We start from the raw sequence: 25,330 nt of genomic DNA, 5'->3' as shown, positions 1-25,330 counted from the left end.
AGGAAGTAAACCCTCACATTAAAAAATAAATAAAAATACACCCTGTAAGACAAAGGCATAATGAGCTAGTATACATAGCATACTAGCTCATTATGAATTACTTACCTGAGATCGAAGCCCCCACAGCAGACTTTGTTCGCCTCCTCCAACGCCGCCATCTCCCGCCGGAGCCGCGATACAAGGAAGTCACTCCGGTAGAGATACGCGGATGCCGCCACTGACGGCATGATAGCGGTTAGAAATGGCACGCTCAGTGTGTCTGCGCCCGATGTCTACGGCGCATGCGCCGTAGACATCGGTGCCGCTATTTCTGCAATAATCTCCTAAACCTTTTAATCTAGGCTTACCTGTAAGTTAAAGTGGTTGTAATGGGTTTACAACCACTTTAACCAAAAGACCAAAATATTTGGCATTTCTATAGTGATTGGAGAGCTTGTATGAACTGGACGGAAATGGAGTGGGAGGTGGTGGGATGTTAGGAGTGGCTTTTAGGGCAATCTAATGGGGGAAGTAAGGCTTAACATAAAGGGGATGGAGGGTCCTTGTAGAGGATTTAAAAGTCCAAAGTTGTACATGTCCCTCTCAGTCTGTGACATGCTGTGACATATTGTGCATACCATTGGCTCCTCTTTTCTCAGGAGAATTTGAAGTTTACGCTTTTCTATAGAAGTGAAATCCAGGATGAGAGCAGAGAGCAAGTTTCCCCCCTGCTGAGTACTTGAAGCACCGCAGCAGGAAGTGGTTCTCATCTTCCAGGACCCTCTGGACACTTTGCTAGCACAGTCTGCTCTGCTTGGGTTTGTAGATCTTACTGTGCCATCCTGATTCAATATTCAGGTTCTGGGCACTCAGTCTGTACAGGCTCAGGGTCTGTCTGTCTTTGGGGTCTTGTAACACCTCCAGGTATGGGGCCAGTTTGTAGTTACCGTATTTATCGGGGTATTGCGCGCGTGGACCCGACATTCCTGTAAAAAAACATTTTAGTACTTACAGTTTTGGTGTCTTGCGCGGCATCCATCGGCGGCCTCGTGGGGTCCGGCGTCCGTCTGCGGCTTCGGGTGTCCTCTTCGTCGGGTCCGGCATCCTTCTGCGGCGTCCTCCCCGCTCGATCCCCGCTTTCCCGCGCCGAGTTTGAATACTGCGCCGGCATATACCGAGCGCAGTACACTTGTGTATAGTTGGGCAGGCTTGGCTACTCTCGCGCTCACGTCCTGTACGTCCAGGACGTGAGCGTGAGAGGAGCCGAGCCTGCCCGACTATACACGAGTGCACTGCGTTCGGTATATGCCGGCGCAGTGTTCAAACTCGGCGCGGGAAAGCGGGTATCGGTGTATATCGCGCACCCACGATTTTGCCCTGATTTTCAGGGCAAAAAAGTGCGCGGTATACGCCGATAAATACGAATATATATGAATTTTATATTTATTCTAGCGCTACACTGTTTTATATAATAGAATACTGCAATCACTGAGCAGCAAATGATATCACCTGTGAAGTATTTCAGTTATCTTGTAAACCTGGCCTGTTCGTGGGTCCTGAGGACAGGAGTTTAGAACCTCTGGTGTAAGGAAACGTGCTGAGGGGTGTGGCTTTTACTCAGCTATACTAGCCTAGAACAGTGGATTGAGAGGGTAGAAATCAGAAATGTTACTGGGTGAAAAATACTTTAGGGCTGATTCACACCAAAATGCATTGGAAAGGGCATGTTTAGTGCATGTTTCTTGCACCATGCTCAAAATGCACTGGCTTTTTGATCTGCTGTGGGTACCAGTACATTATTAATAGCACCCCAAGTTCAGAATGTAAATGCAGTGAGTTTGCAGGCACCAGATTTTTACCACAGTACCGTGCGATTTGGTGCTGAGCATCTTTCGAAATATAAAGAATTATCTGCCCTGCTTCAGGGACCTCCCCACCCAGTATACCATAATTGTTGGCTGTGATTTACAATATACTTAGAGAAAAAGTCGACAGCTGTAGCTGTCAAAAAAGCAATCTGAACTAGGTGTGTATAAACAACACTACTTCAGATGTGATTATACAAATATACAAAGTAACATATTGTTTCTTTTGTATCTTTCAGTTCATTGAAAATAAATCATGAAAAGAAAGCCTTGTTTGTTCTTAACCTCTTTCCACCCGTAGGACATCATATGGCGTCCTTAGGTTAAAGTGGTGATATCTGAATGATGCCTGCAGCTGCACGTATCAACCAGATATCTCTGTTTTCAGCCGGTGATTCCCTCACTTGTAAGATGCCGTCCTAGCAGCTCTTCAGCTGCTAGATGGCTTTTACAGGCAGTGGGAGGGGTCATCCCCCTCCCCTCCCGCCGCCTTCCGAAGCCTCTCCATGCTCTCCCGTGCGATCAGGAAGCCAGAGATCTGGCGGCTGCGGTTTAGAGTTGATATCTGGGATCTTATTGACCCCTAATGTCTCCATAAAGAGGACCTATCATGCCTTACTCCCATTACAAGGGCTGTTTATATTTCTTGTAATAGGAATACAAGTTATAAAAAAAATATTATAGGGACAGTGTAAAAATAAAAAATAAAAATATTTTTTTTTTTAAAAGCACCCCCGTCCCCTCATGCTTACACGCAGAAGCGAACGCATATGTAGGTCACATATGTAAACAGTGTTCGCACCACACATGTGAGGTATCGCCACTAATGTTAGAGCAAGAGCAATAATTCCTCTGTAACTCTAAAATGGTAACCTGTAAAAATCTTTAAAGCGTAGCCTATGGATATTTTTAAGTACTGAAGTTTGGCGCCATTCCACAAGTGTGCACAATTTTAAAGCATGACATGTTAGGTATCTATTTACTCAGCGTAACATCATCTTTTATATTTTACCAAAAATTGGGTTATACATTACTTTCTTTAAATTAAAATGATTTAAAGGGTATTTGAAAAATCACTGTGAAAATACCATGTGACAAAACAAATTGCAACAATCGTCGCCATTTTATTCTTTAGGGTCTCTGCTATAAAAAAACACTGTTTACGATATTCCCATTCCATCAACCACGACAGCTTATCTGACACTCCACAATCCGACAGGCACGATCCATTCCATTCCCCAGAATAACCGAGACTCACACAGCTCTGGTACTGGTTTCAAAATGCATGAACGAACTTTAATGGTATCTTAGCTCTCTTATATACAGTGCAGGCATGTTTACAGTAATCAAAGGAACAAATTAACTCTCCACCCACACATCACACAATGGGGGGGCTTCAATCACATTCTTTTAGAGAATGACATTCAGAGAAGTTAATTATTCCCCAGACGTCCGGACTCCGATACTAAGTGATTCACCTGCATAATACATATTTCTATGTCAGACGTTTTGGAACCGATTTAACATGACCTAATTACTACAGCTGAGAAGTCACATTCCTTTTACTAAACATAATTGACATGCTAATTCCGTACCCCTGAAAGGAGACGTCTGACCCTTAGACTGCTAACTCACAACACATAACTATCATCAATAGCATCTTCACACAAACAGTGTTATTAGCATACATAATGAAAGGTCTTGGAGCAGACCCAATTAAGACCTCAAAAGCATGTGTCCTCACATTGAAGGAGACACTCCACTGACCTGGTGTGGGTTAGAATAACCACTTGAATATCTCAAGATATCCTGCAATATGAATTATCAGTTATCAGTCACATCTCATGTAATTTATAATTAATATTTCTCAGTCACCCTATGCCCAAAAGGGGCACAGGGTGAACCTAGACCCAAGAGTTATTAGTGACGCTGGCACAGGAGTACCCCCTCATCCTTCAAAAGTATCTGGGTGTCATGGGTCATTCTGTTACAAATATATATATATATTGTTTTGGGAGTTCCAAGTTTTTTTAGCAAAAAAATATGTTTTTTTTACATGTAGGAGAGAAATGCCAGAATTGGCCTGGGTTGGAAGTGGTTAAAAAAACAAACAAAAAAAAACAATATACTGTATGTATTACCTTGTTATCTGTAGTATTGACAAAATGACGCCGATTAAGCAGATCCATAGAAGAAATGTAAAAATTGCTCCATAGGGGTGAATGGGTGTGAGAGGTGAAGTGAAGTGGTTACACAAAAAATAAACACAAACAGTTGCAATGTGTTGTAAAGGTTTTGATTCACATATTAATTTGCATATTTGCAGAAATCACACATCATTGTGACTCCTGAATATGCTATATGTTGTTTTGGTTTGAGCCGAGAAGCAGTGTATCCTTACCTTGAAGATATACCAGAACCTGCAGTTAACTGGACTCCATGCAATGATCCACAAAGGTGAGCCTTAAAGTGATACTAAAGTCTTGTTTTTTTTTTTTTGGGGGGGGGGGGGGTTAAAAATAACAAACATGTCATACTTACCTGCTCTGTTGAAGTGGTTTTCCCCCGAATCCTCTTTTTCTCGGGTCCCTATTCCGCGCGCCTGGTCCCTCCCTCCTGTTGAGTGCCCCCACAGTAAGCAGCTTGCTATGGGGGCACCCGAGCCGAGCCACAGCTCCCTGTGTCTATTCAGCCCGGCCCTGCCCCCTTCTCTCCTCATTAGCTCACTAGAAAGAGCCAGGAGCCAATGGTGCAGCTGCTGTCTTAGCCAATGAGGGCGGGAGTCCCGGACAGCCAAGTCTCTCATGCATAATTGCTCGATCTAGATCAGGGATCTCAAACTGGTGGGCCTCCAGCAGTTGCAGAACTACAAGTCCCATCATGCCTCTGCCTTAGGGAGTCATGCTTGTAACCATCAGCTTTGAAATGCCTCATGTGACTTCTGGTTTTGCAACAGTTGGAGGGCCGCCAGTTCGAGACCCCTGTTCTTGATGGATCTCAGGTAAGTATTAGGGGGGATGGGGGGTGCTGCACACAGAAGGCTTTTTATCTTAAAGCGTTAGTAAAGGAAAAATATATATTTTTTTAAATAACAAACATGTCATACTTACCTCCACTGTGCAGTTTGTTTTGCACAGAGTGCCCCGGATCCACGTCTTCTGGGGTCCCTCTGTGGCTGTCTCTGGTCCTCCCCACAATTAGTCACCACAGTCATGCGAGAGCTCGCATGGTGGTCACTAATTGCGGGCGCGCTCCCGTGATACAGCGAGTGGCCATAGCCGCTCGCTGTATCACTCGGCCCTGCCCCTCGGCGCGCAGTCATGGATGTGATTGACAGCAGTGCCAGCCAATGGCTGCACTACTCTCAATCAATCCGCTCCTGCCAATCAGCGGCCAGGCTGAGTGGCAAAGAGGAAAGCGGGACTGCGCACGGGACTTTCGAGGGGTCAGGTAAGTATAAGGGGGGCTCGAGGGGGGGGGTGGTAGTATCAGATGTTTTTTCACCTTAATGCATAGATTGCATTAAGGTGAAAAAACATTTTCCTTTACAACTCCTTTAACGCATTGAATGCATTAAGATAAAAAAAAACTTCTGCCTTTACAACCACTTTATTTCAACTAAGGATATTATCAGAGCTTTTTTTCTCAGGAAATAGGTGCAGGAACTCAACCACGACCCCGTTCAGATTTCACAAACAGTAAAAGGGTCTTAAAGGGGCATTAAATACAAGGTTTGCATTACATACAGAGTGCAGTGTTCAGGGGAGTTACACACAGAGTGCAGAGCTGTCACTTGTAAACACAGAAGCCAGACTTCTGTGTTTACAAGTGATTGTGGTGAGCAGGCACCAAAGGGTCTGAGCCAGAGGTGGTGGAACTGAGTTCCCCAAAGTTCCCCCTAAAAAAAAGCCCTGGATATTATTAAAGAGAGAATAAAAGCATTGGATATCTCACACTGAGTGATACAAATATGTGAGGATTATATATAGTGACCACTAACAGACCATGTTTTGTCAAACAGGCTTCCAGTTATGACCACAGGTGTGTTCTAAAAGTACATTTATTATGTTTCATTCTTCTGTAAAGAGAGGTGAGAGAACTGTTAGTGGTTTTCAAGGATATGATTAGAAGATCTGCAGTATGTACTGTAGAAGCATGAAGAGGCATGTGTAAAAAAAATTATAATAACTGCTAAACTTCACTCATCTGGAATTGCATTGGTGTTTATAAGTCTGGATAATTTCTAATGTAACTGAGTCTAACACAGCCTTTTATATGTGAAATGCAGTCCTTGATTCAGAATATTAAAGAACGCTTGTTTCCTTCTATTCGTACAATGATCTTGTTCATCCCACAGACTAATCATGTGGGTACTTTGGATCATCAGATGACAATAAAGCTTTGTCTTTTTCCATCAGGTGACAACAGACATCATGGCTTTGTAAGGCCCCTTAAATCTTGTTTTGACAAAATTTGCTACTTAAATAGTTTGTTGCTTTTAGGTATCAGCCTTGCTTTACCCCTTCTCTCCACCCCACAGCTCATATATATCACCCTCACTCCTACCCTCTCCCTATTACTGCACATATCACTTCCTGCAAATACTGAACCCACATGCTGACCTGAACACCAGGACAGTGAAGTATGTGCACTCATATACATTCCACTCCTAGCTTACTTTGCTCACTCTCTTACAGTGATGAAAATAAGTATTTGAACACCCTGCTATTTTGCAAGTTCTCCCACTTGGAAATCATGGAGGGGTCTGAAATGGTTATAAATTGTAATCGTAGGTGCATGTCCACTGTGAGAGACATAATAAAAAAAAAAATCCAGAAATCACAATGTATGATTTTTTTAAACTATTTATTTGTATGATACAGCTGCAAATAAGTATTTGAACACCTGAGAAAATCAATGTTAATATTTGGTACAGTAGCCTTTGTTTGCAATTACAGAGGTCAAACGTTTCTTGTAGTTTTTCACCAGGTTTGCACACACTGGAGGAGGGATTTTGGCCCACTCCTCCACACAGATCTTCTCTAGATCAGTCAGGTTTCTGGGCTGTCGCTGAGAAACACAAAGTTTGAGCTCCCTCCAAAGATTCTCTATTGGGTTTAGGTCTGGAGACTGGCTAGGCCACGCCAGAACCTTGATATGCTTCTTACAGAGCCACTCCTTGGTTATCCTGGCTGTGTGCTTTGGGTCATTGTCATGTTGGAAGACCCAGCCTCGACCCATCTTCAAAGCTCTAACTGAGGGAAGGAGGTTGTTGCCCAAAATCTCGCAATACATGCCCCCGGTCATCCTCTCCTTAATACAGTGCAGTCGCCCTGTCCCATGTGCAGAAAAACACCCCCAAAGCATGATGCTACCACCCCCATGCTTCACAGTAGGGATGGTGTTCTTGGGATGGTATTCATCATTCTTCTTTCTCCAAACACGGTTAGTGGAATTATGACCAAAAAGTTCTATTTTGGTCTCATCTGACCACATGACTTTCTCCCATGACTCCTCTGGATCATCCAAATGGTCATTGGCAAACTTAAGACGGGCCTTGACATGTGCTGGTTTAAGCAGGGGAACCTTCCGTGCCATGCATGATTTCAAACCATGACGTCTTAGTGTATTACCAACAGTAACCTTGGAAACGGTGGTCCCAGCTCTTTTCAGGTCATTGACCAGCTCCTCCCGTGTAGTCCTGGGCTGATTTCTCACCTTTCTTAGGATCATTGAGACCCCACGAGGTGAGATTTTGCATGGAGCCCCAGTCCGAGGGAGATTGACAGTCATGTTTAGCTTCTTCCATTTTCTAATGATTGCTCCAACAGTGGACCTTTTTTCACCAAGCTGCTTGGCAATTTCCCCGTAGCCCTTTCCAGCCTTGTGGAGGTGTACAATTTTGTCTCTAGTGTCTTTGGACAGCTCTTTGGTCTTGGCCATGTTAGTAGTTCGATTCTTACTGATTGTATGGGGTGGACAGGTGTCTTTATGCAGCTAATGACCTCAAACAGGTGCATCTAATTTAGGATAATAAATGGAGTGGAGGTGGACATTTTAAAGGCAGACTAACAGATCTTTGAGGGTCAGAATTCTAGCTGATAGACAGGTGTTCAAATACTTATTTGCAGCTGTATCATACAAATAAATAGTTAAAAAATCATAAATTGTGATTTCTGGAATTTTTTTTTTGATTATGTCTCTCACAGTGGACATGCACCTACGATGACAATTTCAGACCCCTCCATGATTTCCAAGTGGGAGAACTTGCAAAATAGCAGGGTGTTCAAATTCTTATTTTCCTCACTGTAATTCCTGGGGACATTTCCCCCAACCCTGACTGCCTGTTTTCTAACTGCAACTCCCACATCCAGCAACCTTTCTCCCCTGGCAACAGCTGCAATCCACTCAGTTTCTATACTCTTGCTTCCAAAAACCTGCCCCCATCTCATGTGTCTTCTGGGATGCCGGCTCTGTCTGTAACCTTTTTATCTCGCATTGCTTTAACATACTTGCCATTACTGAAACCTGACTCTGCTTTTCCTGCTGCCCTCTCCAATGGTGGTCCCCACTGGACTCACCCAGACCCAGTGGATGGAAAGTAGGTTGAGTTGGATTCCTTCTCTCCCCACTGAGCACCTTTCAAGTCCTTCCTACCTATCTCTCTCTCAGGCCCGTCGCAACAGGACAGGCAAGGCAAGCAATTGCTTGGGGCCCCGAGCTAGAGGGGGGCCCCCAAGCTGGCTCGCCTGTCTGCCTGCTGCTATGTTCACAGGCTCCCCGCGAGCCCCCCTCCTCCCCCACGGAGAGCCGCACAGCTGAATCCTGGAGTTCAGTGCCGAAGCGTGCAGTTGCACTGAACTCCAGGATTCAGCTGTGTGGCTCTCCGTGCGGGAGGAGGGGGGCTCGCGGGGGGGGGCGTTTCTCCGCCCCCCGCAAAGTGGCGCGGTCACCGGGGACAGTGCAGCCGTCCCTCTCTCTCCACTGACTGCAATACATTACAGTCACACTTCGGCTCCTCCCCCCCTCATGGCTCAATGTGTACACAGCCAGGAGGAGGAGCCGAGGAGAGACACGAGTGCTGCACAGTAAGCAGGAGGTAAGGGGCCCCCCTTAAGCAGATTCGAGGTGAACTATTGAAGTGATGGGAGAGGAGAGGGTGGTATGGTGATATGTGCTGGGGACTGATTTGAGAGGGAAGATGATATGTGCTAGTGTGTGTGTGTGTGTGTGTGGGGGGGGGGGGTCCGATTCCCCCCCCCACTATCACATATCATCTTCCCTCTCAAATCAGTCCCCAGCACATATCCCCATACCACCCTCTACCCCCCCCCCCAAATTAAGATGCTCTGTTCCCCTGTGCCCATCCCACCCTGTCCCCATCCCACCCTGTCCTCATCCCACCCTGTCCCCATCCCACCCTGTGCTCATCCCACCCTGTCCCCATCCCACCCTGTCCTCATCCCACCCTGTGCTCATCCCACCCTGTCCCCATCCCACCCTGTACCCATCCCACCCTGTCCTCATCCCACCCTGTGCTCATCCCACCCTGTACTCATCCCACCCTGTGCTCATCCCACCCTGTCCCCATCCCACCCTGTCCTCATCCCACCCTGTGCTCATCCCACCCTGTCCCCATCCCACCCTGTCCCCATCCCACCCTGTGCTCATCCCACCCTGTGCTCACCCCACCCTGTCCTCATCCCACCCTGTGCTCATCCCACCCTGTCCCCATCCCACCCTGTCCCCATCCCACCCTGTCCTCATCCCACCCTGTCCTCATCCCACCCTGTCCTCATCCCACCCTGTACTCATCCCACCCTGTCCCCTTCCCACCCTGTGCTCATCCCACCCTGTCCCCATCCCACCCTGTCCTCATCCCACCCTGTGCTCATCCCACCCTGTCCCCATCCCACCCTGTCCTCATCCCACCCTGTGCTCATCCCACCCTGTCCTCATCCCACCCTGTCCTCATCCCACCCTGTATTCATCCCACCCTGTCCCCTTCCCACCCTGTGCTCATCCCACCCTGTCCCCATCCCACCCTGTGCTCATCCCACCCTGTGCTCATCCCACCCTGTCCTCATCCCACCCTGTACTCATCCCACCCTGTCCCCTTCCCACCCTGTGCTCATCCCACCCTGTCCCCATCCCACCCTGTCCTCATCCCACCCTGTGCTCATCCCACCCTGTGCTCATCCCACCCTGTCCCCATCCCACCCTGTCCTCATCCCACCCTGTGCTCATCCCACCCTGTCCCCATCCCACCCTGTCCCCATCCCACCCTGTGCTCATCCCACCCTGTGCTCATCCCACCCTGTCCCCCTATGCTCACCCCACCCTGTCCCCCTATGCTCATCCCACCCTGTTCCAATCCCACCCTGTGCTCATCCCACCCTGTCCCCTTCCCACCCTGTCCCCATCTCACCCTGTCCTCATCCCACCCTGTCCCCATCCCACCCTGTCCCCATCCCACCCTGTCCCCATCCCACCCTGTGCTCATCCCACCCTGTGCTCATCCCACCCTGTCCCCATCCCACCCTGTGCTCATCCCACCCTGTGCTCATCCCACCCTGTCCCCATCCCACCCTGTGCTCATCCCACCCTGTCCCCATCCCACCCTGTGCTCACCCCACCCTGTCCCCCTATGCTCACCCCACCCTGTCCCCCTATGCTCACCCCACCCTGTCCCCCTGTGCTCATCCCACCCTGTCCCCCTATGCTCACCCCACCCTGTCCACCTGTGCTCATCCCACCTTGTCCCCCTCCCACCCTGTCCCTCTGTCCTCATCCCATGAAAATGACAGGACGAGTCTTAAAAAGGAAGGGGTGCGCGAGTTTCACCAGGCCTAGGGCAGCACAAAACCTAAATACACGAGTGTGTCCTGCCTGGCTCCCTCTCCCCTCCTCCTCCCTCTCCCCTCCTCCTCCCTCCCTCACAGTCCAGAGCCGCCAGTAGGAGGCCGCCCACCGGTTCCTGTAGGCTTTTGCTTGGGGCCCCCAAATTCCTTCAAACGGCCCTGCTCTCTCTATCCCTTTCCTCTTTTAAAATCCAATGTATTTGTCTGTTTTCTCCAAATTCTCTGAGAATTGCAGTGATTTATGGGCCTCCTGGACCAGTATCAAGCTTTTCTGATGACTTCTTTGCCTGGTTGCCATACATTCTCTCCTCTGAAATACCCACTTGGTGACTTTAACATCCCAGTCAATGTTAATAGCCCAGCTACATTTTAACTTCTCAACTTAACCTCCATCTTTTGACCTAACCCAATGGACACAAATGTCCACTCACTCCAATAGTAACACCCTTGACCTTGTATTCTTTCATCTCTGCACTCTGGCAACCTCACCATCACCCCTTTCCTCTCTCTGATCATAATTTCATCAGTTTTTCCATGTCATTGTCTTCAACCACCTATAAAATGTATACTCATAGAAACCTTTGCCACTTTACACCACTTTCACATCCTTGGCAAACTGAAAACACCAGAAATCTCAAGAGACATAGCCGTGTTCTTGAGCGAATCCTGTCTAATGCCCCGTACACTCCGATGTGAGTTTTTGAACAGAAATTCGGACCGTGTGTATGCTCCATCGGACTGTTGGAATTTCCACCAGCAAAAGATTGAGAGCTGGTTCTCAAATTTTCAGACAGAAAAAATTCCTATCGGAAAATCCGGTCTTCTGTAGCAATTCCGACGCGCAAAATTCTGATGCATGCTCGTAAACAATTTGAGGCATGCTCGGAAGCATTGAACTTCATTTTCTCGGCTCGTCGTAGTGTTGTACGTCACCGCGTTCTTCACGGACAAAAGTCCGAGAACTTTTGTGTGACTGTGTGTATACAAGCCAAGCTTCAGCAGAATTCTGTCGGAGAAAACATCCAAGGTTCCTTCGACGGAAAATCCTGTCGTGTGTATGGGGCATTACAGCACATTCAACACTTTCTACTTTTGATCTGTCTACTACAGAAGAGGTAGATGCCCACCTAAGTGTCCCCATGATACGGTTTTCTTGCCACTACTCGCCTTCTTATTCTATCCTATGCCTCACTCACATCTTCAATCTCTCCCTATCTACTGGAACCTTCCTCTCCCTCTAAAACATGCACAGATCACCCCCCCATACATAAAAAAAACCTTATTGGACCCCACCAACCTGAACAACTTAAGTTCTATCTCTTTGCTCCCATTCACCTCTAAACTTTTAGAACACATAGTCTAAAACTGTCGGAGATCCTACTGCACTGAGCACTCCACAGAAATTACCCTACTATAACTCACTAATGATTTACTAACTGCTAAAAGCAATGGCCACTACTCCATACTCTTACTGCTAGACCTCTCTGCGGCCTTTGATACTGTTGAACATCCACTCCTTTTCAAAAAACTCCACCCATTGGCCTCCAAGATTCTGCTCTTTCCTGGTTCACAGCGCTCCTTCAATGTTACCTATAATTTCTGTAAGGTCCCCCAACGCTCTGCTCTTGGACCCCTTTTTTTCTCTATCTACACCTCCTCTCTTGGTCACCTGATAACCTCCCACGGTTTCCAATACCGTCTTTACCTCAATGACACCAAATCTTTCTCTTTACTCCTCTCCTCACTCCTTCAGTCTCCTCTCGCATTACAAACTTACTAACTGACATCACTTCCTCAAACTAAATCTTTTTAAAACCGAGCTTGTAATATTTCAACCCTCCATTCCCCCCCCTCCCACACTCATGTCCATCCTCCCTGGATTTTCCATCAAGATCAATAATACAACTTTCAGTCCTACTCCCTCACACCAGGGTACTAGTTGTAATTCTAGACTCTAACCTGTCCTTCAGCCCCAAATACAATTACTATCAAAAGCTTGTAGCTTTCAGCTCCGTAACATTAAACTTAAAATGTGTTCCTTTTTAATGAAAGAATCCGCCAAGCTGCTCATTCACTCCCTCGTTATCTCTCACCTTGACTATTGCAACTCCCTTCTCATAGTCCAAACCTCTTTATAGGCTGTCCCCTCTTCAGTTTTTTATGAATGCTGCTGCCAGACTCATCAAGTAATTAGTGCAGCGCAATAAAATTGAGAGAAAAAAGTGCATCCAACATTAGTGAGGAACTACAAATCCCAGAATGGAAGACGAGATCCTTTGTGAGGAAAGGTGAAAGTCCAATCCACTGGTGATATATAGGTGACAAACCTCCACCACAAAGCCAATGCGCTCACCAGAGAAGGTGGACCCCTGAAAACAGGTCATATACACTTTGTCCACACAGGGATGATGGTAGTCTCCAGCACAGTAATAGTCTCCAGCGTGTCAATAGGACCGAACACTCCAAAGTGAGTATGAAAAAATAAGAGGACACTCTCTAATGCCGCGTACACACGAGCGGACATTCCGACAACAAATGTTCGATGTGAGCTTGTTGTCTGAAAATCCGACTGTGTATATGCTCCATCGGAACATTTGCAGTCGGAATTTACGACAACAAACGTTTGAGAGCTAGTTCTCAAATTTCCCGACAGCAAAAGTTCTTGTCGGAAATTCCGATCGTGTGTAGGCAATCCAACGCACAAAAATCCTACGCATGCTCGGAATCATTGAACTTTATTTTTCTTGGCTCGTCGTAGTGTTGTATGTCACCGCATTCTTGGCGATCGGAATTTCCGACAACATTTGTGTGACAGTGTGTATGCAAGACAAGATTGAGCGAACATCAGTCGGAAAAAAAATCCACAGTTTTGATGTCGGAATGTCCGATCATTTGTACGCGGCATTTTTGTTCTCCGTATATATTAAAAGTTAGCAACAAGGCATTAAATAATGGCGCAAGTTGGTGTGCTCGATATAAAATTTGCTAGCGAAAAAATTGTCAATAAGAACAATGCTGCGGGATCCAAAGATCCAGAGATGGCAGCAGGTGATGTCTGTGCACTAGCTCCTCCCCCCGTATGCGGCATTACGTCCTTGCAGTACTTCGTCAGCCTTCTACCTTACCAACCATTCAATGTCTGCCACCCCTCTCTGCCAATTCCTCCACTGGTTTCCGATTGGCCAGCAAATGAAATTCAAAATACTATCAGCAACATACAAATATTCACAACTCTTTTGTTCTCCAATTATCACCTAAATCATTCTCTACACTCCTCCCAAGACCTCCTGCTCTTATGTCTCTGGATTGTATGCTCTTATGAGCAGGGCCCTCTTAACACTCTGGTTTTCTATTGCATTGTCACTGTACTGTCTCCTTATGAATTTTAAAGCACTGCACACACTGTTGGCACTGTATAAATCCTGTATAATAATAATAATAATAATAATAATAATAATCATCATAATTTATTTCTAATTAAAAGTAATTAATTAATTTTAAATATTTATTTAGATTTGGAAGAACACCAGTACAGAACAGACTAAGTTGCATGGCCAAAAAGAGCCATATTTATCTAGTGGCAAATCTGGGAGACAAGAAACAATGCAATTCTAGTGATTCCCGCTGTCCTGAGGATGGGCATTTTTTTTATGACACCACCGTTGCATTTGATCCTGAGGGAAAGCTCATAGCACGATATCACAAGGTAAAAACTGTATACGTATGAATATGATAAGAAGGGATTGAAAAATCCTCAAAAATATATTCCTCTTTCTCCGTTTAATAATTTTTATTGAAATTTTGCAATAATACAAAATAAGGCAAACAATGTCCAGAGCAAAAGAGTGACAACAAGTAACACTGACCAAAAGTTCATGACATAATAGGTCACCCGGTGACTTATGGGAAAAGTAGGGATTTCCGCCCCATTCGCCCCCCCCCCCCCGTCAGGGATCAAGCTGTGCAGGAGGCGTCTGGGTCGAGCCACACCCAGAACAAGCGCTTCAGAGAGATCATCTGAGATGTGGTCAGGTAAACAGATAGTTGTATAGCAGAGGTCTGGACCAGAAGTGCAAAAAGCTCAGGGGTTAAGTGAACCTGTGAGCCAGGGTAGGAGAGGAAATACAATCCCGCTCTGGCTCAAGTGAACAATGTTGAAACAAAAAAGAGACAATAGAACCCCAACTTAGGAACAACGCAATAAACACCTATGGGGGTTCAAGCCTGCACCAGGTGCAGGTGTAAATTGACAATTAGAAAAGAAAAATTAGAAAAGCAAAGAGGAAAGGGTGGGGAGAACAGAAAAGAAAGAGAAGGGTAGGAGGAAGTACATGGAAGGCTAGAGACCAAGGGGGCGTGGACAAGAGGGTAAAAAGTGAATCTCTTGTTTACATCAGAACAGGATCAGATGAGGACCCCGATATGCGTGGCCCAGGGTTCCCAGATGAGTTTAAATTTGTCAACTGTGTCGAGGATAATGTTGGAAATCTTTTCATGAGACATTATCCATGAGATTTTTCTTTTGGCTAATCGATATGAAACTGACGGAGACTTCCAGACCCTGGCAATAGTCATCTTGGCACCCAACAGAATGAAGCAGATCAGAGTCTGAGTAGGTTTGGGGGTTTTAGGATTTAGTTTGTTGAGTAAAGCAGTAGCGGGGTCTCGTTCAATCACAATTCCTGTGATTTTCCGAATGAGATTGAAAATTTTGTTCCAAAAAGATCTGATTCTGGGACACTCCCACAAAGTGTGGAGGAGGGTGCCCATATGGCCACATCCTCTGAAACATAAGGGGGAGGATTGTGGGTAACATTTTGCAAGGCAGGTAGGTACTAGGTGCCAGCGGGTCATGACTTTGAGACTCGCTTCAGCCAGTGAAACATTCAAAATGCCCTTATATGATCTGGCAAAGAATTGCCAAGAATCTAAATTCCAATCAAGTTCAAGGTCCTGGTCCCAATTCCTCGTATAAGGCGCTTTCTCCAATATTCCTCTTTCTAATACATATACACAATTCTCACTTTATGCGTCTTTTAAAACAATTCAAGTACTAAAAAAAAACTATTAATTCTGCCAGAAATCTATTGATACCCTAAATTCCTGTAAAGGTGCGTCTGTTGCATGGAATTCTAAGCTGTGTTTTCATCCCTGCCCGAGTTGTTCTTTGCTGGACTACATCAGCACACCCTCCATCTCCTCATCTCCATATTTCTGTTTGCCTGCTGTTTCTCCTAGCCTACTGTTACTACAGTGCTGCAGTGGAACTGTTGTCAGGACAGTCAAAACACTACAAGAAGTTAGTAGCTAATTGTGTTTCTGGCAGGATCATTAGATATTTGTTACTACTTGCACTAGTGAAAAGATAATATAGGCAAATGTGCATTGATTTTTTTTTTTAAGCTGTGCTTTTTTTTTGCCCACAAATACACTTTAAAGCGGAGGTTCACCCTCAATAGAGAATTTATATAATTAAGACCGGCACACTGAATATATCTAAAGTCTGCTGTTAATTTTTTTTTGAACCATTACAGTACCTTTATTCTCCTCCGAATAACAGGCACTTCCAGGTATCTCTCCCGCGGGAGTGGGCGTGTCATTCAGTTAGTAAGCGCCTCAGTGTTTTCTGGGACTCGATCGCAAAGTCTCCTGGGAGCACAACGTCATGCTTCCCAGGAGAGGAGTCATTAGCTGATTAAAAAGATGTTGCACTTGTCGTCACAACGGGGCTTGACCTTTTCAGTACGCCAGCCGTTGCTTCAGAGTGCCCACAAGCAAGATGGAACCATGCAGCAAAGAATTTAATAATCATTGTTTGCGGCAGAATGTCCATGCCGAGGGCTAAGAATGTCAGAAACGTGAATACAGTAACAAGTTTATTATGAGCGGCAGATGCACTTAAAAAAAAAAAAACAACAATTCCCGCGGAACCCCCGCTTTTAAATTTTAGTTTCCTTCTCAGTGACTCAGTGATATTAAAAGAGGGGGAGCTTTACTAAAGAAAGTAATTTATACCATTGCTTATCTAGATCTGTGAGGCCTTGTACACACGAGCAGACATGTCCGATGAAAACGGTCCGCGGACCGTTTTCATCGGACATGTCTGCTGGCATCTTTTGGTCTGATGTGTGTACACACAATCAGACCAAAATCCCCGCAGACAGAGAACGCGGTGACGTAGAAAACACCGACGTTCTCTGACACGGGAGTTCAATGCTTCCACGCATGCGTCAAAGCAATTCGACGCATGCGCGGGATTTCAGGTCAGCGGACATGTCCGATGAGTTGTACTAACCATCGGACATGTCCGACGGACAGGCTTCCAGCGGACAAGTTTCTTAGCATGCTCGGTCGTGTGTACAAGGCTTGAGAGGCAATATATATACATACATTATCAATGGGTCTAAAATGAGTACTGTATCTCTCGAGGAAATTGGGGGAAAAGGATTTTACATTGCTATTTTCTGTTCTTGACACCAACTTAGCAAACCTGTAACCTGTGTTAGCTATAAACAGTATCAATATATGTATTGACTTTTTCTACTTAAGTGGTAGAAGCGCAGCAGAAGCAATATGTAGTATGCCAAACCTACCTTACCACGCTCCAGCGATGACAGCTCCACACTCTCCCTTGCCAATCTACAACTAGTGCCATCTTCACAGAAGTTTCTACTGCTGCCGAAGTCTTCCTCTGCTAGTGATAATACAACTACTTGCATGCACTAGGCTTCACTCTTCAGGATCTTCTCAGTTCAACCTGATTGAGTCTTTTAATAGAACACATAATTATCTTACTGTTTTACCTTTTGTCCTGAAAAATTGGATTGCCAAACAAAACCTCTCTCTGTAATTTTCTTGCATTTAAAAGCATAGCTCCAAAAGCTAGATCATTATGCATGATCCTCTCATTACATGACTATAAAACAAAATCATGGCCTGTGGCTTTTTCATTTCTGAGCCTGTGGTATTCTTGGAAACTAAGCATTCGGAATACAAATTCCTGTAATTGCAATCCACTTCAATATGTTTAACAAAAAATGTAGTTCTATCCCAGACTCTTAAACAATGGCTGTCATAGACTAGTAACATTTTTATGCAGCCTGACACATTTTTTTATTTCAATGAAGGCCAAAAAGATTAAAAGATTAATGTATGTAGAAGACATGTGCACTGCCAAAAAATTTGTTTTTTATTTTTAGTTTTCAGTTTCAATCATTTTTTTTGTTTTTTTTTTTCAGATTATTAGTTGAATGATCATTTGTTGAATTTGTTACGTTTCATGAGTATAGACGCGGTATTCGTTATTTCGATAATTCGAAAATTCGTAAAATTTTGAATTTGTTACATTCCATTCGTAGAGATGCGATATTCGTTATTTTGATAAATGGTAAATTCGGATAAATTCGTATCATGTTGCGTTCATCAACAGCCAAATTTGAAAGGAAATTCCAATACCTATAATTTAATAGTTTATAACTATTATTAAAAACTTTATTATTATTATTTATTATTAATAAATAATACTAATAATAATAATAATACAAAAATCTATAATAATGGTTGATAAACATAATAATCTAACTACTTCCAGACTGCCCAATCCATATAATGCGGTCCAGCTGCGCGAAAGAACGTACCTGTGCGTTGTTCTCAGTCGGTGACCTGCTCCCGCTGTGATCGGGTCTGGCAGCCGCGATTGACTGCCGGCCACCCGCGATCATTAGGGGGAATGTATTCAAGGCAAACCGTCGCTCTGTCACAGAGGAAGAGAGAGATCTGTGATTTCTGCTAATCAGGAACACCGATCTCTCTCCATCTAGTGTCAGCATCCCCCAAACAATGAGAATGCAAACATAGAGAAGGGAACACATTTAACCCTTTGATTACCCCTGATTTTAACCCCTTCCCTGCCAGTGTCATTTATAAAGTGTCAGTGCATTTTTTTTTAGCACTGATCACTTTATTGGTGATACTAGTCCCCAAAAAGTGCCACTTGTAGGCAGATTCACGTAGAGATACGATGGTGTATCAGTAGATACGCCGTCGTAACTCCGAATCTGCGCCGTTGTATATTTAAGCGTATTCTCAAATAGAGATACGCTTAAAAGAGCTAAGATACGACCGCCGGCGCCGTCGTATCTTAGCTGTCTGTTTACGCTGGCCGCTAGGGGCGTGTACGCTGATTTACGCCTAGAAGGCATAAATCAGCGAGATACGCCTATTCACGAATGTACGCTTGCCCGTCGCAGTACGCCGTTTACGTAAGGCGCTTTCAGGCGTAAAGATAAACCACCAAAAAGATGGCGCAGCCAATGTTAAGTATGGACGTCGGAACCGCGTCAAATTTTGAAATTTTTACGTTGTTTGCGTAAGTTGTCCGTGAATGGGGCTGGCCGTAATTTATGTTCACGTCGAAACCAATGAGTCTTAGCGGCGTAATTTGGAGCATGCGCACTGGGATACGTCCAAGTGCTTTGTGAATACAGCACTTGCCTCTCTAACTTAGGGCGGCGTAGCGTATATGAGATACGCTTCGCCTGCCTAACGTTAGGCAGGTCTACGTGAATCTGGCTATATGTGTCCAGTTTGTCCGTCGCAATGTCGCAGTGCCACTAAAAATCCCTGATCACCACTATTACTAGTAAAAAATAAAAAATAAAAGGTCCTTAAATCCATCCCATAGCTTGTAGACTTTTGCGCAAACCAATCAATTTACGCTAATTGGCATTTTTTTTACCAAAAATATGTAGCAGAATATATTTCAGCCTAAACTGATGAATAAATTTGATTTTTTACATACAGTACTTTTATTATAATAGAATGTTTTTTGTTCTTTCGGATTTTCGTCCTTATTTTTGGATTTTCGGATTTTCGCTCTTTCTGATTTTTGGACTTTCTAATTTCGGATTTTGGTTCTTTCAAAATTTTGTTTTTAGAAAATGTGTTTTTTTTAAAACTTGCTAAATGGTCTTTCGTTAATTTGGATGTTTTCGAATTAACGAATATGATGAATTTTAATGAAAAACAAATTTGGAACAAAACAAATGTCACATATCTAGTACCTAATTAGGTATGAGGCTGGATTTGCTGCATCCTTGGTTTCTTGGGTTCAAAGCAAACCTGTTGGTTTAAAATTTGTAGTGCTGGAGAATTTTTGCCAGGATTCATCTGAACATTTTTTCCCCAAATCAGAATGATTTGCATGATCTTTAAACCATGGCCAGCAGGGGGGAGGGGGGATATTGAGCAGCCAGATTGTAAATGTATTGAAAAGATAATAATTTAGCAAACTGTGCTTTATGTCCATGAATTGCAGTGGTGGGGTCTTGTTTCACCCCTCCTCATGTTCACAGTTTTTTCATTTTACCCCAAATTCCTTAATAGGATTGCTGTCTGTACATTGATATTTGGGCATTCACACCCCTTGTGTCCTTTTGTTTTCTTAATATTGGAGGCTTTTTTATTTAATTATACAACATACAATAGTCTGTGGTTAATTTAAAGGCAGCAGTCACTTTAAGCGTTGTTCTGTCCAAAAAATAAATAGTGAGCTCCTAAACTACCCCTAATTGTTGTATCACTCAAACTCACCACACTCCTCAATCATCATAGTAAAAATAAAAGTTAGGCATACACTGGTTTGGCCTATTCTCCCCTGTTGACTCTGTACTGCTGTTGGTCACTTTTCTACTACAGTACTCTAAAATCTGTAGGCTGATGCTGCTAATTCTTGTATAAAAATATCAGCTTATGCCATGTACCCACATTGGAGCCTAGTCTTGCTCAATAAAACTGTCCTGCTGCAGGTCAATGCTTGCACTAAATTATCTGTAAACTTCTAATTCTTGTACAAAAACACCTGCCTTTGCCTGCGTTATCAGCTCTATTTATTCTTAAAGCGGTAGTAAACTGCAAAAAAAAAAAAGTCTCCCTGCAAATCAGTATCATAATTAACAGCCGTGGCACTGGTTCTCCTCTATGAACAGCAGGTCATGTATTGAGAGCGCACTGCCTATGCGCCGGTGACATCACTGGCACTGCTAAAGTAAATATCTCCTAAATGGTGCACATTTATGAGATATTTACTGTACCTACAGGTAATCCCTTTTATAGGCTTACCTGTAGGTATAAATTATTAAAAAGCCTTTACTACCACTTTAATGCACGTTGGATAGAATTTGGACAATGGCAAAACAGATTTCTAGTAGCAATAACAGGAACAGCCACAGTGAACTACTGGCCAATTTGTATCTGCTAATCAAGGAGACTTAGGCCCCATACACACGAGAGGATTTATCCGCAGATACGGTCCAGCGGACCGTATCCGCGGATAAATCCTCTCGAGGATTTCAGAAGATTTCAATGCGATGGCGTGTACACACCATCGCATTGAAATCCGCGCTGAAATCCTCTGCCGATGACGTGTCGCGCCGTCGCCGCTATTATGACGCGGCGACGGGCGCGACGCTGTCATATAAGGAATTCCACGCATGCGTCAAATCATTACGACGCGTGCGGGGAATCCCTTTGGGCGGATGGATCCGGTAAGTCTGTACAGACGAGCGGATCCATCCGTTGGAATGGATTCCAGCAGATGGATTTGTTGAGCATGTCAGCAAATATCCATCTGCTGGAAATCCATCCCAGGGGAGATTTATCTGCGGATAAATATCCGACGGAGTGTACACACCATAGGATCTATCCGCAGAAACCCATTTGATGGGATTTATCTGCGGATAGATTCTATGGTGTGTATGGGGCCTTAGTGCCACTTGATGAAAAAACTGATGTTACCAATAATACTCCCTGAAAAGAATCAGACTGCTGTGCTAACTGTACTGTATGTAGACCAAGCTTCTCATGTTTTATTTTTTTATTTTTATGTTTCAATCGTTTTTTTGGGGTTCGAAAGAGTACAATGTACATAGAGTATACACAGGAACAGCTGCAGTAAGTGTGATTCTGTACCTTACAGAGGAGAATTAGAGCAAATGTAATGAAAGGACACAATAAATAGAGGAAAAAACATTTAAGGCACATAAGTATGGGTTGGCAACTCAGGTTTGGTGCTGCATGCATCACAATCACAGAAGAAAACGCTACTTCCAGGACAGGTAAAAGTAAAAAGCATTTAACAGAGAATGTATTTTTCTAAAGGCATATCCACTTTGCACTACTGAAAGTGCACTTGGAAGGGGCACATGCAAGGAAAATAAAAAAACAACATTTTAGCTTGCACATGATTGGATGATAAAATCAGCAGAGCTTCCCCTAATTTCAGATCTTCCCCTCAGATCTACAGCGACTGCACTTCCAAGTCCACTTGCAGTGGTATGCTCAAATTGAGATACACTTCTCTGTTGCTAAGATACGACCGGCGTAAGTCTCCTACGCCGTCGTATCTTAGTTGCATATTTACGCTGGCCGCTAGGGGCATGTACGTCGATTTGCGCCGAGAATATGCAAATGATCATGATACGCCTATTCATGAACGTACGCACGGCCGTCGCATGTAAGATACGCCGTTTACGTAAGGCGTTTTCAGACGTAAAGAATATTCCACGTTTTACGTCGTTTGCGTAAGTCGTCCGTGAATGGGGCTGGGCGTAAGTTACGTTCACGTCGAAAAGCATTGAGTATTTGCGACGTGATACTGAGCATGCGCACGCATGCGCCGTAGATCGGCGCTTCATTTACATGTATGGTAATGAATCGTGAATTCATTACTATACAACACGCCCCCTACCTGCCTATTTTGAATTAGACGGGGTTACGCCGGGCCATTTGCGCTACGCCGATGTAACTCAGGAGGCAAGTGCTTTGTGAATACAGTACTTGCCTCACTATGTTACGTTGGCGTAGTGCAAATGGGATGGGCTACGCCGACCTAAATATAGGCTGTACCTGAATCTAGCTATATCAGTATAGCGCATTGCTTGTTGCCATTGGGTATGAGTTGAGTTCTCCATCCCATTTGAGCATATATTTACTTCTTAAGAAAACAGATTTGTCATTCAACAAATTATACAGCAAAGATATACCTGTTTGGGGTCTGTCATTATGGGATATGCAGTGTCAGACTTTGGGGTGCATTTTTGGAATTGGAGAAGTCACCAAGACGTTTCTAATAAGTAAAAGGATGAAATAGGCGTACAAGGTAAATGAAAACTCCTGATGATATTTTCTGGGGTATCAGGTGATAAGAAGGTCCTCAACTCAGTGAATACTACAGCAACCCCAATCACCAATGCGCAAATTTGGGATTAAAGTAGAAGTCCAGCCTAACACTAAAATCTCTCCAGCGGCGGAAGCTCTGCAGAGGACACAGCCGACAACGGCTGTGAAATGAATGGAAAGAGTTACCCATAGGCCCCGTACACACGACCAAACATGTATGCTGAAACTGGTCCGCGGGCCAGTTTCAGCATACATGTTCGGTCGTGTGTGGGCGCGAGCGGGCCGAATTCCAGCAAACATTTGCCCGCCGGGCCTTTTCCCAGCAGACAAATATTCCTGGACGTGTTTTAAAACCGTCCGCTGGAATCCTGCCCGCTCGGACATGTACGGTCGTCAGTACAGACCTACCGTACATGTCCAGGCGCCCGCCGTCCCTCGCATGCGTCGAATGACTTTGACGCATGCGTGGAAGCCTTTAAATGGCAGGCCCGCCCACGTCTCCGCGTCATCGCCGCGTCATCGTCGCGGCGTTTACGCACGGACTTCTGTACGATGGTGTGTACAACCATCGTACAGAAGCCCTCTGGCAGACATGTACGGTGAAAACGGTCCGACGGACCGCTTTCACCGTACATGTTTGTTCGTGTGTACCCGGCCATAGAGTTACTATTGGGCTCCTGTTGTCGGTTGCCTTGTCTGCATCTGCCTTCACAACGAAGCCGTAACTGACAGCTCAGCATGGGATTGGGTCGGATCAGCTTCAGAAAAGGTATGTATATTGATTTCTTCTTTACAGGGCTAGATAGGTTAGTGTTAGATCGTGGATGTCTACAGATTCAGGGATTTTAGTGTTCGGATGGACTTCTACTTTAAGGTTTATAATAGAGTATGCTAATAGGGAGGCGTTCTGCCTCAGGGTGCTCTAGATTTCTAATAAATTGGTTGAGCGTCCTCCAAGCAAGGATGGATGCTCTAGTGGTGAAGGATAGATCCGTAAGTGGTATTGGATTCCAGAGATCTGCGAGCAGCATATTCCCCAATGAGTTAGTGTTGGTGAGGTATTTTTCAATATCGACCCATAAGGAGCTTTTCATGTTTTTTGACAAAAGCTTGCATGGTCTACTATAGCTTAGGGCACCCTTTGGCAGTAACATGCATCGTGAAGGGAAAGTTTCAGTTTTTTAGCAATCGTTGCGTTTTTTTAATGTTTAAGCCTTCGATTACAAAAATGTTTCAGCTTGCTGGATAATTTCTGCAACATGTACTAGAAATTCATGTCATTGACAAATGCTCCTTCTGGTTAATGGACAAATATACTGTATACAGTAAAACCTTGGTTTAAGAGCGTTTTGCAAGACAAGCTAATTTTTTTTTTTATAAACTTTGACTTGATATACAAGCGATGTCTTGATATACAAGTAGTGTCAATGTCACAACTGAGTAGAAAAGAGAAGCACCTCTAAGTGTAGCAATATGGTTACATTTAATGAAGGTGCAACATATTGCTACAGTTAGAGGCGCCTCTTCTCTTTTATACTCAGTTGTGACTTTGACTTTGCTTCTAATCCCCTTGTGGAGGCTTCCATTTGTGGACAGACATTTTATAGTTACTCAATCTATCACATTGCTATAATTCTTTTTATATGAACTATAAACAGAAGGACCTAGGAATAAATGGCTGTGGAACGAATCATTTGAGTTTCCATTATTTCCAATGAGGAAATTTGCTTTGATATACAAGTGCTTTGGATTACAAGCATGTTTCTGGAACAAATTATGCTTGCAATCCAAGGTTTTACTGTATATAGAAGATATTTTTTCATGATTTTAGAACAATAACTGAACTGATATTTAATAATTGATGGCACAAATATATCTTCATAGTATTCTTCACAGCATGCGTTAATAAATGTGTGATTTCCTTTCCATAAATGTACTAGAGCTCATTGGGATAGGGTTGTTCACCTAGCTAGCATACCATATGTAAAAATTACTGATATATTTTGAACATCAATATATAGAACAGGGGTCAAGTCCAGGGGAAAAAAGTGTGGGAACTCCCACCCAAGATCCACTCCCCCACCAAAAAAAAAAAAAATGATACCCTCATATGCATAATTACTAAACCACATGTTTTTTGTTTTTTTTCGATCCACTGTACCTTAGTAATCCTTTATGTTACTGGCCGCTTCCTGTATATGGATTCATCGGGTAGTGTGCGGGTATTCCGCCACTTCCTCGATGCCGCAATGTCTCCTGGGAGCTAATGTCTCCTGGGAACAATGACAAAAGCTCCCAGGAGACATTGCAGCATCGAGGAAGTGACGGAATACCCGCACACTACCCGATGAATCCATATACAGGAAGCGGGGAGTAACAAAGAATTACTAAGGTTCGCCTGATCCTAACTGGGCATCGCCGCTTAGTGAAGGATTGGCTCGGGCGGCT

General features: G+C 44.3%; 1 protein-coding gene across 1 annotated transcript in view; it reads left to right on the top strand.

Moving 5' to 3' along the window:
• Window positions 1–25,330, top strand: part of LOC120937326 (pantetheinase-like) — a 58,779-nt gene that overhangs the window by 594 nt on the left and 32,855 nt on the right. The window contains exons 2-3 of the mRNA XM_040350447.1: window positions 4,171–4,301; window positions 14,219–14,411. Coding sequence (XP_040206381.1) covers window positions 4,171–4,301; window positions 14,219–14,411 — 324 coding nt within the window. The remainder of the gene's footprint in view (window positions 1–4,170; window positions 4,302–14,218; window positions 14,412–25,330) is intronic.

Source organism: Rana temporaria, chromosome 4, assembly GCF_905171775.1.
Source record: "Rana temporaria chromosome 4, aRanTem1.1, whole genome shotgun sequence".
Classification (NCBI taxonomy): Eukaryota; Metazoa; Chordata; class Amphibia; order Anura; family Ranidae; genus Rana; species Rana temporaria.
This window is presented reverse-complemented; position numbering and strand designations above follow the sequence as displayed.